Raw genomic sequence first — 15,327 nt, 5'->3', positions numbered from 1 at the left:
AAATCCCACTGGGAACGGTCAGAGAACGAGATATCAATAGTTCCCACTTTCACACCAACACTCGCTCTGAATATTCTCCACAGAATTCTGACACTGGTTAATGGATCAAATAGCATCTGAAAGGAGGTGAGAGAGGGACAGGGAGTGAGGAAATTCCAGAGCCTCGGTGTCGGTCACCTGTGGTGTAGAGATTACGCTCAGCTATCAGCAGGAGGCCAGGGTTAGAGTGTGCAGATATCCCGGAGGGTTACGTTCAGGGGGAGGTTGCAGATATTGGGAAGAGTAAAGGCAATGGAGAGATTTGAAGACAAGGATGAGAATTTTCAAATCAAGGCAATTGTGCTGCTTAAACAGGCCCGACCTCGGTCAGCGAGTACGAGTTTGGGGGGGGGGGGGGGGGGGGGGGGGCGTGGGGGGTGGGGGGGGGGCGCGCAAGGGGGCAGTCACAATACAAGGATGGGCTCAGATTCATAGAACATAGAACATTCCAGCGCAGTACAGGCCCTTCGGCCCTCAATGTTGCGCCGACCAGTGGAACCAATCTAATGACCCTCTAACCTAAACTATTCCAATGTTATCCATATGCCTATCCACTGACCATTTGAACGCCCTTAAAGTTGGCGAGTCCACAACTGCTGCAGGCAGGGCATTCCACGCCCTTACTACCCTCTGAGTAAAGAACCTACCTCTGACATCCGTCCTATAATTACCACCCCTTAATTTAAAGCTATGTTCCCTCGTGTTAGCCATCACCATCCGAGGTAAAAGGCTCTCACTGTCCACCCTATCCAATCCTCTGACCATCTTGTATGCCTCAATCAGGTCACCTCGTAACCTTCTTCTCTCTAATGAAAATAACCTCAAGTCCCTCAGCCTTTCCTCATAAGACCTTCCCACCATACCAGGCAACATCCTGGTAAACCTCCTCTGCACCCTTTCCAATGCCTCCACATCTTTCTTATAATGCGGCGACCAGAACTGTACGCAATACTCCAAGTGCGGCCGCACCAGAGTTTTGTACAGTTGTAACATGACCTCACGGCTCCGAAATTCAATCCCTCTACCAATGAAAGCTAACACACCGTACGCCTTCTTAACAACCTTATCAACCTCTGAGGGGCTCCTGATTCAGAGGGGCTGAGGGTTAGAATGTGGGAAAACAGCAGAAATGTGTCAGAATAATTGCGTCGAGGCACAAGGAGGAACTGAGGCAGGGGGAGGTGAGGCAGGGGGAGGTGAGGCAGGGGGAGGTGAGGCAGGGGGAGGTGCAGGAGGAGCTGAGGCAGGGGGAGGTGAGGCAGGGGGAGCTGAGGCAGGGGGAGGTGAGGCAGGGGGAGGTGAGGCAGGGGGAGCTGAGGCAGGGGGAGGTGCAGGAGGAGCTGAGGCAGGGGGAGGTGAGGCAGGGGGAGGTGCAGGAGGAGCTGAGGCAGGGGGAGGTGAGGCAGGGGGAGCTGAGGCAGGGGGAGGTGAGGCAGGGGGAGCTGAGGCAGGGGGAGGTGAGGCAGGGGGAGGTGAGGCACGGGGAGGTGCAGGGGGAGCTGAGGCAGGGGGAGGTGCAGGAGGAGGTGAGGCAGGGGGAGGTGCAGGGGGAGCTGAGGCAGGGGGAGCTGAGGCAGGGGGAGCTGAGGCAGGGGGAGGTGCAGGAGGGGCTGAGGCAGGGGGAGGTGCAGGGGGAGGTGAGGCAGGGGGAGGTGCAGGGGGAGCTGAGGCAGGGGGAGCTGAGGCAGGGGGAGGTTGGCAGTGTTAGATCTGGATAGAGGAAGTTGTGGTGACGATGAGAATATAAGTCTATCTGGTGTGACTCTAAGGGTCCAAACACTGGCTGAGTGTCAGAGAGGGATGGAGTTGGTATCGAAGGAATGGACACAGAACAAGGATTGAAGCCACTGGGTCCAGTTTACCTAATGTTTAATTTGTGGGAATTGCTGCTGATCCAGTCCGGAATATCGGATAAAGAGGCTGATATTCAGCGTGAGGAGCTGAGGGATGGTGCTGAGCTCCAGCTGGGATTCTCAGTGTCTGTGTGAAAACTAACCCTGTGTTTTCTGATGCTGCCATTGAGAGGCAGCAGGTTAGAAATGGGAAGAAGTCAGGGATCGATCCCTGGGGAATTCCAGAGGTAAAGGTGTGTGATTGCACTGTGAATATTGGAAATTCCATACAGAAGGAATCCTTCAGCCAATGGAGAGTGTTTCTGATGAATGTAGAATCCTATCAGCACTGGTTGATGCTTTCTCTGTCCGGTGGTGTTGTGCTGTAGCTCAGTTTAATCCTTTGACACAATTCTGTTTTAATCTCTTCCCTGGGTATTAGTGAATCCCTTCAGCGTGATTCCAATTCAGGAGATAACAGAAAATCATCAGGATTCCAAACTCGGAAGCGAATGTTCCCTGCTCAGTGTTGGAGCAGTTGCTTCATGTTACAGACAGAGACTTGATCCAAACTGACTCATTGTAAACTGTACTCAATGATCAAAATAAATCAGGAGAAAGTGTTTGCAGTGACAGGAGGGTCCAGAGGGACACAGATTGAAGAGAATCAGGAAAAGAACCAGAGGGGGAGATGAGGGGAATTTATTTGACGCAGTGAGTTGTTGTGATCTGGAATGTGCTGCCTGAAAGGCCGGTGGAAGCAGATTTAATAATAACTTTCAAAAGGGAATCGGAGAAACACCAAAGTGGAAACAGTTACAGAACTGTAGGGAATGAGGAGCAATTTATTGGATAGTTTTGCCAAAGGGTCAGCACAGGTAGACTGAGGTGAATGGCCTCTCCCTGGTTTGTATCCTGGATTCACTCGCTGACTATCGAATAACCAACCTGTCTTTGCTGGATGAACTTGTTGACCGTAGTCAGTTCCTGGAAGAATCAGGGCAGGTTTGTGTTAAATGCAGACTGTTCAAAGCATTGGATTTAATCCAAACCAGACTTTCAGAGCAGGTTTTATGTTCCATAACGGTTTGGATTTGCCGTGTTTGAAAGAACAGATTGTGTGGACATTGTAATTGAACTCTGGACCTCAGAATCGAATTGTTGAGTTTCACATCACTTTCCTCATCTGGACCCAAAGGAAACTCCCACCCACACAATCATTATTCACAGAAGGAGGCCATTCAGCCCATTAGATCCACACTGGCTATCTGCCGTGCAGTCAGCCCTCTTCCCTAGCTCGATCCATATTGCCTCATGTTTATTTCCCTCAATTGTCGATCCAATTTCTTCATCTCAGTCTTCAAGAGTTCTCGGCGTAAAATCAGTAAAAAGGAAGTGTGTCACATCATCCAGTCTTAGTTTCACTTTTGAGCAGAGCACAGACACACAGCTCTGAATTCTCCAAGCTCTCTATCCATTGCCATATGTGTCTTATCTTCATTACTGAACTTGTGTGTTCACCCAATCCCTTCGGAGCAGTTGATGCCTTGTGTCTTGTGCAGTAAACAAGCCCAAGGCATTATTTCACTCCCAAGTATCTGCTGCTCTTGTCCTTCTAGATGGTTGGGGTCATTGAGTTCCCAATAATACATTCCCAATTTTGCCCAAAATGTGTCCTTGCTAAGGGAATTGTTGGGAAAGGATGTTCCTTTCCTGTAGCAAGAATCAGAGAACCCTTATCAGTGCAGAAAGAGGCCATTTAACCCCACAAGCCCGCACGAACAAACCCACCCAGGCCCTGGCCCCGTAACCCCACGTATTTACCCTGCTAATCGCCTGACACTAAGAGGTAATTTAGCATGGCCAATACACCTGACCTAACTTTGGTGTGTGGGAGGAAACCAGAGCAGCCGAAGGAAACCCACAGAGACATGGGGTTTCCTTGCAAGCTCCACACAGTCACCCAAGGCCAGAATTGAATTGGGGTCCCTGGTGCTGTGAGGCAGCAGTGCTAACAACTGTTATAAGATCACCAACATCTCTTCAAAGTTCTGAAACAATCATTGTCAGAAGTATCAACATTCCAACTTTGCACTCAGAAGGAGAAAACTACCCTGGGGACGGGAGCCTCACTGAAAGGTCTGGGTGCGTACAACTACAAAACAAGAAACTGATTCCATTCACATCAAAGTCTCTGTCTGTAACATGAAGCAGGTGCTCCAAAATCAAACAGGGAACACTCACTTTTGTGTTTGGAATAATGAGATTTCACATCAATCTGTTTGGCTAAAGATTGGTGGTAGAGTTTGATCGTAAGACATTGGAAATCAATTGGCAAAATCCATTGGCAATGAACAACCACAATGATAACAATGGAAGATTATGACTGTGAGATTTGGTATAAGTCAGATAGCGGCACCCAGACACACTCAGCAGATGGCTGAGTGCAGCCTAAACTTTATCTGAATTCATGGATCAATGAGATGAACAAATTAACTCTGATATACGATTAGATGGCGATTACAGAGACATGGCTGCAGGGTTACCAAGGTTGATTCCGGAATATCCAAGGGTATCCGATATTTCGGAAGGACAGACCAAATGGAAAAGCTGGTGGGTGGTGTAGTTAGTTAAGGATGAAATCAGTGCAATGGTGAGAGAGGATATTGGCTCAGAAAATTCCGATGTAGAATCAGTCAGGATGGAACTAAGAAACAACAAGGGGTGGAAGACGTCAGTGGGAGTTATCTCTAGGTCTCCAAACAGTCACGGTAATGTGGCATTAAACAGAAAATTCAGGACATGTAACCAGGGTGTGAAAATAATCATGGGTAACATTAAACTATATATAGATTGGGCAGATCAAATTAACAATAAGATATTGGCAGAAGAATTCCTGGAATGTGTATGAGATGGTGTGTCAAGGAACCAATTAGAGTACAAGCTCTCCTAGATTTGATATCATCCAATCAGAAGGGATTTATGAATAATCTTGTGTTGGTTCTTTGGGGAAGAGTGACCATAACGTGAACAAGTTCTTCATTAGAAACGTAGGAAATAGGTACAGGTGTCGGCCATTTGACCTTTCAAGTCTGCACCACCGTATGGCCACTGCACAACCCAATTGTACAGAGGACAATTTCCCAAATGAAAGCAGAGACACCGTCCCAGAATAACAATCCCACAGAACACAGCGAGCAATTCTCAAAACCTCCAGATAGCATCACCATTAAACCATCTCGGCACAGTAACAGATTACCCTCATACGCAAGAGACTCAGAATTTGATCTGTTTTATGCAGTTATGTAATGATAACTAAACATGAACATGTATTACATATATTTATGCTTTTTAGGAAGAGAGAAAAGCATCTTTAAAAAGAAAGGGGATATTGTAATATGCATTTAAGGGATAGCAGCATGACATCACTAGAATGGAAATGTGTAATGTGATCCAGTCTCAGTTTGATTTTTGCTTTGAGCGGAGCACACACACACAGCTCTGATGTTATCAAGTTTTATTCCTATGTATAACTGTTCTCATGTACCTGGTCTGAATAAGTGAACCCACAATGTGTTTACACAACTTCTCGTGAGTATTTGGTGGCTTTATATCATTATAATAACACAACATCCACCATCCTTATAAACAGCAACAATTAAACGAGAAAGTTAATAATTTGCATCAATCACTGGAACATATAATCTCTCAAACACCAGATTAAAGTCCAACAGGTTTATTTGGAATCATGACCTTTCAGAGCACTGATTCTTCACCCACTCTCCTGATGAAGGGACAGTACTCTGAAAGCTCCTGCTACCAAATAAACCTGTTGGACATTAACCTGGTGTTGTGAGACTTCTTACTGAGCCCACCCCCGTCCAACGCCAGCGTCTCCACATCTTTGGAATAAATATTCAAAGTCACAATGGATATTTGATTATTTCCCAACTCTTCTTTTGAAGCCATTACTGCTGCGAGTGTACGGCCTGAATGGATCCCACAGGGGATGGAGTTCCAGATTCCCACTGGATTTATTTGGAATTCAGTTTTCCTGATTTCACTCCCAAACAGTTTAGCTTGAATTTGAAGTTAAAACTGCCTCGATACAGTAACAGATTACCCCCACATTCTACACACACACTCTACCCTTACACTCTACCCCGACACTCTACCCCCACGCTCCACCCCCTCACTCAACCCCCCCGCTCCACCCCCACGCTCCCCCCCCTCGCTCCACCCCCATGCTCCACCCCCACGCTCCACCCCCACGCTCCACCCCCTCGCTTCACCCCCCACGCTCCACCCCCACGCTCCACCCCCTCGCTTCACCCCCCTGCTCCACCCCCTCGCTCCACCCCCACGCTCCACCCCCTCGCTTCACCCCCCTGCTCCACCCCCTCGCTTCACCCCCCACGCTCCACCCCCTCGCTTCACCCCCCTCGCTCCACCCACCTGCTCCACCCCCTCGCTTCACCCCCCTGCTCCACCCCCTCGCTCCACCCCCTCGCTCCACCCCCTCGCTTCACCCCCCTGCTCCACCCCCTCGCTCCACCCCCCTGCTCCACCCCCTCGCTTCACCCCCCTGCTCCACCCCCTCGCTCCACCCCCTCACTTCACCCCCCTGCTCCACCCCCTCGCTCCACCCCCTCGCTTCACCCCCACGCTCCACCCCCCTGCTCCACCCCCTCGCTTCACCCCCACGCTCCACCCCCTCGCTCCACCCCCTCGCTCCACCCCCTCGCTTCACCCCCCTGCTCCACCCCCTCGCTCCACCCCCACGCTCCACCCCCGTGCTCCACCCCCCTGCTCCACCCCCATGCTCCACCCCCTCGCTTCACCCCCACGCTCCACCCCCCTGCTCCACCCCCTCGCTTCACCCCCGCGCTCCACCCCCCTGCTCCACCCCCTCGCTCCACCCCCACGCTCCACCCCCGCGCTCCACCCCCTCGCTCCACCCCCATGCTCCACCCCCCTGCTCCACCCCCTCGCTCCACCCCCGCGCTCCACCCCCTCGCTCCACCCCCGCGCTCCACCCCCACGCTCCACCCCCCTGCTCCACCCCCTCGCTCCACCCCCACGCTCCACCCCCCTGCTCCACCCCCTCGCTCTACTGCATTTCCTGTCAATGTAGCCTCTTGCTGGGAGTGTGAAATTGGTGAAATGATAGTAATAGCTGGAGACCATTCAGCCCATTGAATCTGTTCCACCTGCTGTGTATCTCAATCCCATTTTCTCACTCTTGTTTGATACTCTTCAACGTCCTTAACAAATAAATCTTTTACTCTCAGCATTGAAATATAGTTTATTCAGAGACTGTTCCGGAATCCCAATCCACCATTCAGAGGAACTGTCTTTTCATTTCACTCCCAAACAGCCTTGCTTAAGTTTGAAGGTCAGGCCATCTTTTTCTGCACTTCAAAGGGAATGATTTCTCGTTCCCCTCTGACAGTGTTTGCTATCTGTTCCCTGTCTCATTGTGTTAGCTCATTAATTTTAAACGGGTAATTAGTGTGCAATTCACAATGAGTATTGGCTAATGGGAGGCGTGTGATTGAGCAGGAGCAGGCTCGAGGGGTTAGATGGCCTACTCCTGCTCCTATTTCTTATGTTCTTATGAGTGGGGATTGGGTAATAAATGTTGCTTAACCATTCCCATCCCAGCACAGAGTGAAGTTTAATTCCAAACAAATTCTCAACTTGTGTTTCTGTCTGTGATTAAATGAAAAACAGTGGGTATTTTGTTTGAGATGTTGTTTAAGATGTTGTCCAGGATGTTTTAAATGATAAACGGTGGTATTTTATTTAAGGTATTGTGTTTGTTTCCAGTTCCGATATGGGTCGAGTGGTGAGAAGGGTCCAGTGATTTCGGCTCAGGAAGCGCAGGCTCAGGCCATCTTACAGCAAGCCCGGGTAAGAGATCTTTGATTATTCTCAGCAGCTGCACTAATATCCTCATTCCCCTGTGGAAGCAACGCTCTGTCTCACACACCGGTCATTACCCTGGGTCACTCCTCACCTCCACTGCCTTCAATCCAAAGAATAAACCAAACAACTGGGTTTAACCATCGCTCTGCCAGACCCAGCTGCACCATTTCGGACGCTGCCAGCTCTGTGTACCTGCTGAAACTGACCCTGGATCATCCTGAAAAACAAAAGAAATCCCCAGCTTTGCTCCATGTCTTGGTAATGGTGTCTCAGTGTCCCTGTCCAATGAGGCCTATCTCCTGTTCCCTCTGTTCTATTCGTTGGATTGCACCATCCAGTTTTCCCCGCGGAAAGCTGTCCTTGGGACACGTTTCCATCCAGGTCACTCTGAGGCTGCACCTTCCACACCCAGGATCTGTCGAAGGACAAGAACAGCAGATACATGTGTACACCCCCACCTGGAGGTTCCCTCCAGGTTGCTCACCACCCTGACTTGGAAATATGTCGCCGTTCCTTCACTGTCACTGGGTCAAAATCCTGAAACTCCCTCCCTAACAGTGGGTGTACCAACACCACATGGTCTGCAGTGGTTCAAGAAGGCAGAACACCAGCATCTTCTCCAGAGCAGATTAGAACAGACAGGAGATGCTGACCCAGCATGAGATGATGTGGAAATGCTGGCATTGGACTGGGGTAAGCACAGTGAGGAGCGAACTAGAGATGCCAGGGTCCAGAATGAGTAACAAAAAGTCCTCCAGCGACCACCCACCTCCCTCCCCGCCCCCCCCCCCCCCCCACTACCCCACCCCCACTACCCCACCCCCGTGATCCACAAGGTCCCTGAGGCTCACTGACGATGATGATTTCTTTGTGTTCTGTCTAGATTGCGATGCGAGGTCCCACTGGCCCGATGGGTCTAACAGGCAGAGCTGGCCCTGTGGTAAGTTATTGTTATTACTCTGTTGTTTGATCTGCCGCTCACTCACTCCTCACATCCCACACCCAATAGAGAAAATTCTCAATGCAGCCAATGAACCGGGACCAAGTTACAATGAGGAGAATGTGGTTTCAATCGGCCTTCAACAGAAGGAATAAAGGATTGAGGTGAAAGGAGGATTAGAGAGCAGGATAAGGAGGAGGGAGGGAATAGGGAGTTGGAGGGAGGGAAGGGCTCTGCTGGACGAGGCTGCGGGGGAACAGAAGGATATTTCAAGACTTTCAAGGAAAAGAGGTTAATGAAATAAATCCCGTCCCTAAATCATAGAGTCCCAGAAAATACAATACTCTGTAGGTTGACAATTCACTCACTCCCTCAGTACTGACCCTCTGACAGTGCGGCACTCCCTCGGCACTGACCCTCTGACAGTGCGGCACTCCCTCAGCACTGACCCTCTGACAGTGCGGCACTCCCTCAGCACTGACCCTCTGACAGTGCGGCACTCCCTCAGCACTGACCCTCTGACAGTGCGTCACTCCCTCAGCACTGACCCTCTGACAGTGCGGCACTCCCTCAGTACTGACCCTCTGACAGTGCGGCACTCCCTCAGTACTGACCCTCTGACAGTGCGGCACTCCCTCAGCACTGACCCTCTGACAGTGCGGCACTCCCTCAGCACTGACCCTCTGACAGTGCGGCACTCCCTCAGCACTGACCCTCTGACAGTGCGGCACTCCCTCAGTACTGACCCTCTGACAGTGCGGCACTCCCTCAGCACTGACCCTCTGACAGTGCGGCACTCCCTCAGCACTGACCCTCTGACAGTGCGGTGTTCCTGAGTGGACGTTTTTTTTGAGTTTTTTTTTAGAATAACCAGAAAAAAATCCTTTCTTAAAGTTGAAACCTCGCTCTCATTCCCCAAACAGACTCAAATAGCAGATACACAAACTGTGTTGAGTTACTCGCTGTGGTAACTCTCCTGTTGATATCTCTCTGTCTGTTTGAATCTGGCTGTGGGAATGGAGTGTCGGTAAATGTCATGATTATTTTTGCTGAAGGTTTTTTCACATATTAGTTCATTTCAGCCCTGGTTCTCGTTGAAGACAGTGTAATCTGACCCCCCTGAATCTGAGTGAGATTTATCTCCCCCAGACTGTTCGCCTTCACTCGGGAGAATCCATTTCCTGCTGCTCTCTGTATTTAGTCTGGTTCCTCTTTGTTAGCTGGTGATGGGACAGGGCTGAGTGGAGCCAGCAGGTTTGTGTGTCCTCCGGCAGGGTTTAGATTGCAGTTTGCGGTTAGAATATGTTTCAGACATTGCTGACTGCAAACGAACAGGAAGCGATTGGTAATAATGGGAGCATATGGATAAAATCAGTCAGTCAGACAGGACGTTAATGATACTGTTTAATCAGACACACAACCTGGCAGTAAAATTCCTCCGAATATCAGATCAAACCTTTCAACTGTCTTTCTCTTCCACTCAGGAGAAGGTGAGATATTTGACTGACTGATTTACAAAGTTCACATTAGCTGCCCCTGTGTCCTATCCAGAGAAGATAAACTCATCGTCAACATTACAGTACGGGGAGGCCATTCAGCCCCTTTTCAATAAGGTCACAGCTCAACAGTGTTTTAACTCCTGTCCCCCCACCCTGCCCTGTGGCCCCCCCGCCCCCTCCCTCCCCGGGGTACCGAGTTCCATGGTGCTTCTTTCTCACCAATCCCGATTCCTGGTTTTGATTTCCACCACATTTGCCTAATGGTCAAATCCAAATTCAATCACTCTCCTTTCTCTCGAAAGGCCGCAGAATCATAGCTTCCAGCTAATGTCCCAGACACCACAATTCCTGGGAATGTCCTGAGGTGGCGGCACAGTGGCGTACCCTCAGGAGGGAATTGGCCTGGGAGTCAACTCGGGAGCTCCTGAAATCTCTCGGCACCAGGTCAAACATGGACAAGGGGACCTCGTGCTGATTTCCACATACCCCAACCCCCCCAACCCCCGGCAGGCCGATGAGTCAGTATTCCTCCATATTAAACAACGTGTGTAGGAAGCACTGAGGGTGGTGGGTGCGGGAGGTACTCTGGGTGGGGGCTTCAATTCCATCCTGTTGTGTGTCACTATCACCGTGCTACACAGGATAGATTTCTAACAGAGCTCGCAACTTGAGACTGAGCATCCATGAGACACTGTGGGTCGCCAACAGAATTAAACTCAACCACAATCTGTAACCTCCTGGCCCGGCATATCCCCCACCCCACCATTACCAACAAGCCAGGGGATCCATCCTGGTCCAATGGAGAGTGCAGGAGGGCATGTCAGGAGCAGCGGCATTCCTAAACATGAGCTGTCACCCTGGTGAAGCTACAACACAGGATTACTTATAGACCGAACAGCATAACGAGCAAATGAGAGACAGAGCTGAGACATCCCACAACCAACGGAATAGATCTAAACTCTGCAGTCCTTCCAGATACAGCTGTGAATGGTGGTGGACAGTTAAACACCTCATTGGAGAAGGCTCCACAGATATCCCCATGCTCAATGATGGAGGAGCCCAGCACATCAGTGCAAAAGATAAGGCTGAAATATTCACAGCAACCTTCAGCCAGAAGTGCCGAGTGGATGATCCATCTCAGCCTCCTCCAGTGGCCCCAGTATCTCAGATACCCGTCTCCAGCCAATTTGATTCACTCCCCGTGATATCAAGAAACAGTTGGAGACGCTGGATCTGCAAAGTCAATGGGTCCTGATAACATTCGGGCAATAATACTGAAGATTTGTGTTCCAGAATTTGCCGCTCCCCTAGCCAAGCTCTCCCAGTACAGTTACAACACTGGCATCTACCCAACAATGTGGAAAATTGCCCAGGTCTGTCCTGTACACAAAAAGCAGGACAAATCCAACCCGGCCAATTACTGCCCAATCAGTCTACTCTCGATCATCAGTAAAGTGATGGAAGGGGTCATCGACAGCGAGATCCAGCAGCACCTGCTCAGCAATAACCTGCTCAGTGATCCAAAACCCAAAAAGAGTCAGCCCAGAAGGTGTTGCTTCATTCTGGAGTTCAGTTCCCGGTTGGAGACAGGAATGAGAGAGCAACACAATTCCTGAGCTTGGATCAGTCTGCAAGCGAGAGTCAGAGACTTTTACAATCAGACTGGCTTTGAGGAGATGAGAGATTGGGTCCAGCCGCATGCTGAGCTGGAAGAGGCTGGAGTCCTTCCCAATCAGTGTAACATCAGCAAACTGAGGGGAACCTCCAACCCCAAAGAAACATCGAGATTTCAGAATGGCTGTTTGCTCATGTGACCTTCCTTCCCCACAATAATTTCAAAGAGGATGTTTATCTTCTGTCTGATTAGGGCTTTGGTTTCAGGGACTGATAACGTCCCAGCCATTAACTTTTCAAAGAGTTACCACCGTGTTGAGGGTTTGTGTCAGGAAGCCATTATCTGGGCTGAGGCCCTGACTCCACCAGAGGGAGAAACTTATCAAGATGCAAATGATGTTCATTGCCCCCCAATGGTTCCCTTTTGAAATTGACTGGATCGTCCCAGGTGTGAGATGGTTTGTTAATAACTCTGTGGGAATAATGAGTTTGAATGCTTGATCCTGTGATGATGATGTCCTGACGGTGGGGTGAGGGATTCCATCAGACTCAGAAGTTTTGTTCACACTGCCAGACTCAGAGTTGAACTCAACTTTGCCAGATTATTGTAACTCTGATAGCTTCCAGATAACAGGTCCAACCATTCCTGCAGACATGGAGCTCGAACAGGCATCGTGATGGGTTCAGCCAAAGTCTACTTTAAAATAACAAAAAATAATAAAGGTTTGGTCTGCACAGTCCTGATGTCTTTTTATGTTTTATTCATATGAGAATATGAAATGCTTCAGAACAGGACAGTTAGCGATGAGTGTCAAACACTGGCCAAGTCACTAATACCCACATCCCATGAGTGAATACTAAAAAAAAAGGGTTGGCAGAGAAATGTGATTCTTATGTTTGGAAAAGGAGATAGACGAAGCCAGAGAACTGACAACCAATTAGCTTAAAGTCAGCAGCAGGAAAGAAGAGGAAATCTTTATTCTTGTAACAGAAACATCCAGAAAATGCAAAGAGTAGACAGTAATCAGGAAAGCTGAACTTGACTAACCTCGGACACCACCCTGAGGAACTCCTGCAGTGATCTCCTGGAACTGAGGTAATCGACATCCAATCACTACGACCATCTTCTGATGTGCCACGAAATACTCCAACCAACTTTCCCCCTGATTCCATTGAATGGTGCGAGGCAACAGATGGCCAACTCCTGCTCCAAGTTCTTATGTTCTTATGATTCCAGTTTCTGGGGCTCCTTGATGCCACACCCGGTCGAATGAAGTCTTGATGTCAGAGGCTGTCACTCTCACCTCAGCTCTTTTCCCCATGTTTGAACCAAGGCTGTAATGGGGTCAGGAGCTGAGTGACCCCCTGGAGAAACCCAAACTGGGCGTCACTGAGCAGGTTATTGCTGAGCAGGTGCTGCTGGATCTCACTGTCGATGACCCCTTCCATCACTTTACTGATGATCGAGAGTAGACTGATTGGGCAGTAATTGGCCGGGATGGATTTGTCCTACTTTTTGTGTACGGCAAATACCTGGGAAATTTTCCACATTGTTGGGTAGATGCCAGTGTTGTAACTGTACTGGGAGAGCTTGGCTAGGGGAGCGGCAAATTCTGGAGCGCAAGTCTTCAGTATGTTGCAAAGTTGAATTTGTGAAGTGTGGCCCCTTTAAAAGCTGGTTCTGTGTTGGATGTTTAAAATGTAGGCACACAGGGTACATAGACTGCAACATTTATAACCAGGGCCAAGCATCAGGGTTGCCTTGGTAACAGGCTTTGCAGGCGTTTGAATTTTGAATTCAGCAGCCTATTAGTTTAAAGAAGACACTATTAAATTACAATTTGCTGTTGTTGACGATATCAGACCAATCCTGGTGTAGGAAAGTTGATGAGGTCATCACAGTTATAAAGAGGAACTCAGCTGCCTGTCTGCAGTTCATCTGAAGAGCTGCCACCTCTCAACCCCTGGAGAGGGAAAGAGGAGCTTCCTGCCAGCTAAACAAAACATCTCTGAAGAGAATCTCCATCTAACGAAGGGTAACAAATCAGAAAGAGCTTACTGACAGCAGAATGGCTTTTCCAAAGCCATCAAATCTAAAAATTAGAACATTACAGCGCAGTACAGGCCCTTCGGCCCTCGATGTTGCGCTGACCAATGGAACTAATCTAATGACCCTCTAACCTAAACTATTCCAATGTTATCCATATGCCTATCCACTGACCATTTGAATGCCCTTAATGTTGGCGAATCCATTACACGCCCTGACTACTCTCTGAGTAAAGAACCCTAACTATGACATCCGTCCTATCATTACCACCCCTTAATTTAAAGCTGTCTCCCCTTGTGCCAGAAATCTCCATCTGAGGAAAAAGGCTCTCACTGTCCACCCTATCCAATCCTTTGATCATCTTGTACGCCTCAATTAGGTCACCTCTTAACCTTCTTCTCTCTAATGAAAACAACCTCAAGTTCCTCAGCCTTTCCTCATAAGACATTCCCACCATACCAGGCAACATCCTGGTAAACCTCCTCTGCACCCTTTCCAATGCCTCCACATCTTTCTTATAATGCGGCGACCAGAACTGTACGCAATACTCCTAGTTTTGTACAGCTGCAACATGACGTCATGGCTTCAAAACTCAATCCCTCTACCAAGCTAACACACCGTACGCCTTCTTAACAACCCTATCAACCTGGGTGCCAACTTTCAGGGATCTATGCACATGTACCCCGAGATCTCTCTGCTCGTCAACACTACCAAGTATCTTACCATTAGCCCAGTACTCTGTACTCCTGTTACTCTTTCCAAAGTGAATCACCTCACACTTTTCCACATTAAACTCCATTTTCCACCTCTCAGCCCAGCTCTGCAGCTTATCTATGTCCCTCTGTAACCTGCATCATCCATCCGCACTGTCCACAACTCCACTGACTTTTGTGTCATCCGCAAATTTACTAACCCATCCTTCTACACCCTCATCAAGGTCATTTATAAAAATGACAAACAGCAGTGGCCTCAAAACAGATCGTTGAGGTACACCACTTGTAACTGAACTCCAGGTTGAATATTTCCCATCAACCACCACCCTCTGTCTTCTATCAGCTAGCCAATTCCTGATCCAAACTGCTAAATCACCCTCAATCCCATGCATCTGCATTTTCTGCAGTAGCCTACCATGGGGAACCTTATCAAACGCTTTGCTAAAATCCATATACACCACGTCAACTGCCTTACCCTTATCCACCTCTTTGGTCACCTTCTCAAAAAACTCAATAAGATCTGTGAGGCACGACCTACCCTTCACAAAACCGTGTTGACTATCCCTAATCAAATTATTCCTTTCTAGATGATTATAAATCCTATCTCTTATAATCCTTTCCAAAACTTTTCCCACAACAGAAGTAAGGCTCACTGGTCTATAATTCCCAGGATGATCTCTACTCCCCTTCTTGAACAAGGAGACAACATTTGCTA

General features: G+C 48.9%; 1 protein-coding gene across 1 annotated transcript in view; it reads left to right on the top strand.

Annotated features, from left to right (window-relative positions):
- Nucleotides 1-15,327, top strand: part of col11a1a (collagen, type XI, alpha 1a) — a 443,284-nt gene that overhangs the window by 203,448 nt on the left and 224,509 nt on the right. The window contains exons 13-14 of the mRNA XM_080195067.1: nucleotides 7,701-7,784; nucleotides 8,683-8,739. Of these exons, the coding sequence (XP_080051193.1) occupies nucleotides 7,701-7,784; nucleotides 8,683-8,739 (141 nt within the window). The remainder of the gene's footprint in view (nucleotides 1-7,700; nucleotides 7,785-8,682; nucleotides 8,740-15,327) is intronic.

The sequence above is a fragment of the Carcharhinus amblyrhynchos genome, chromosome 9 (assembly GCF_965287045.1).
Source record: "Carcharhinus amblyrhynchos chromosome 9, sCarAmb.v2.hapA, whole genome shotgun sequence".
NCBI classification, from domain to species: domain Eukaryota; kingdom Metazoa; phylum Chordata; class Chondrichthyes; order Carcharhiniformes; family Carcharhinidae; genus Carcharhinus; species Carcharhinus amblyrhynchos.
Note: the sequence above shows the minus strand (reverse complement) of the source record. Positions and strands in the feature narration are given on the sequence as shown.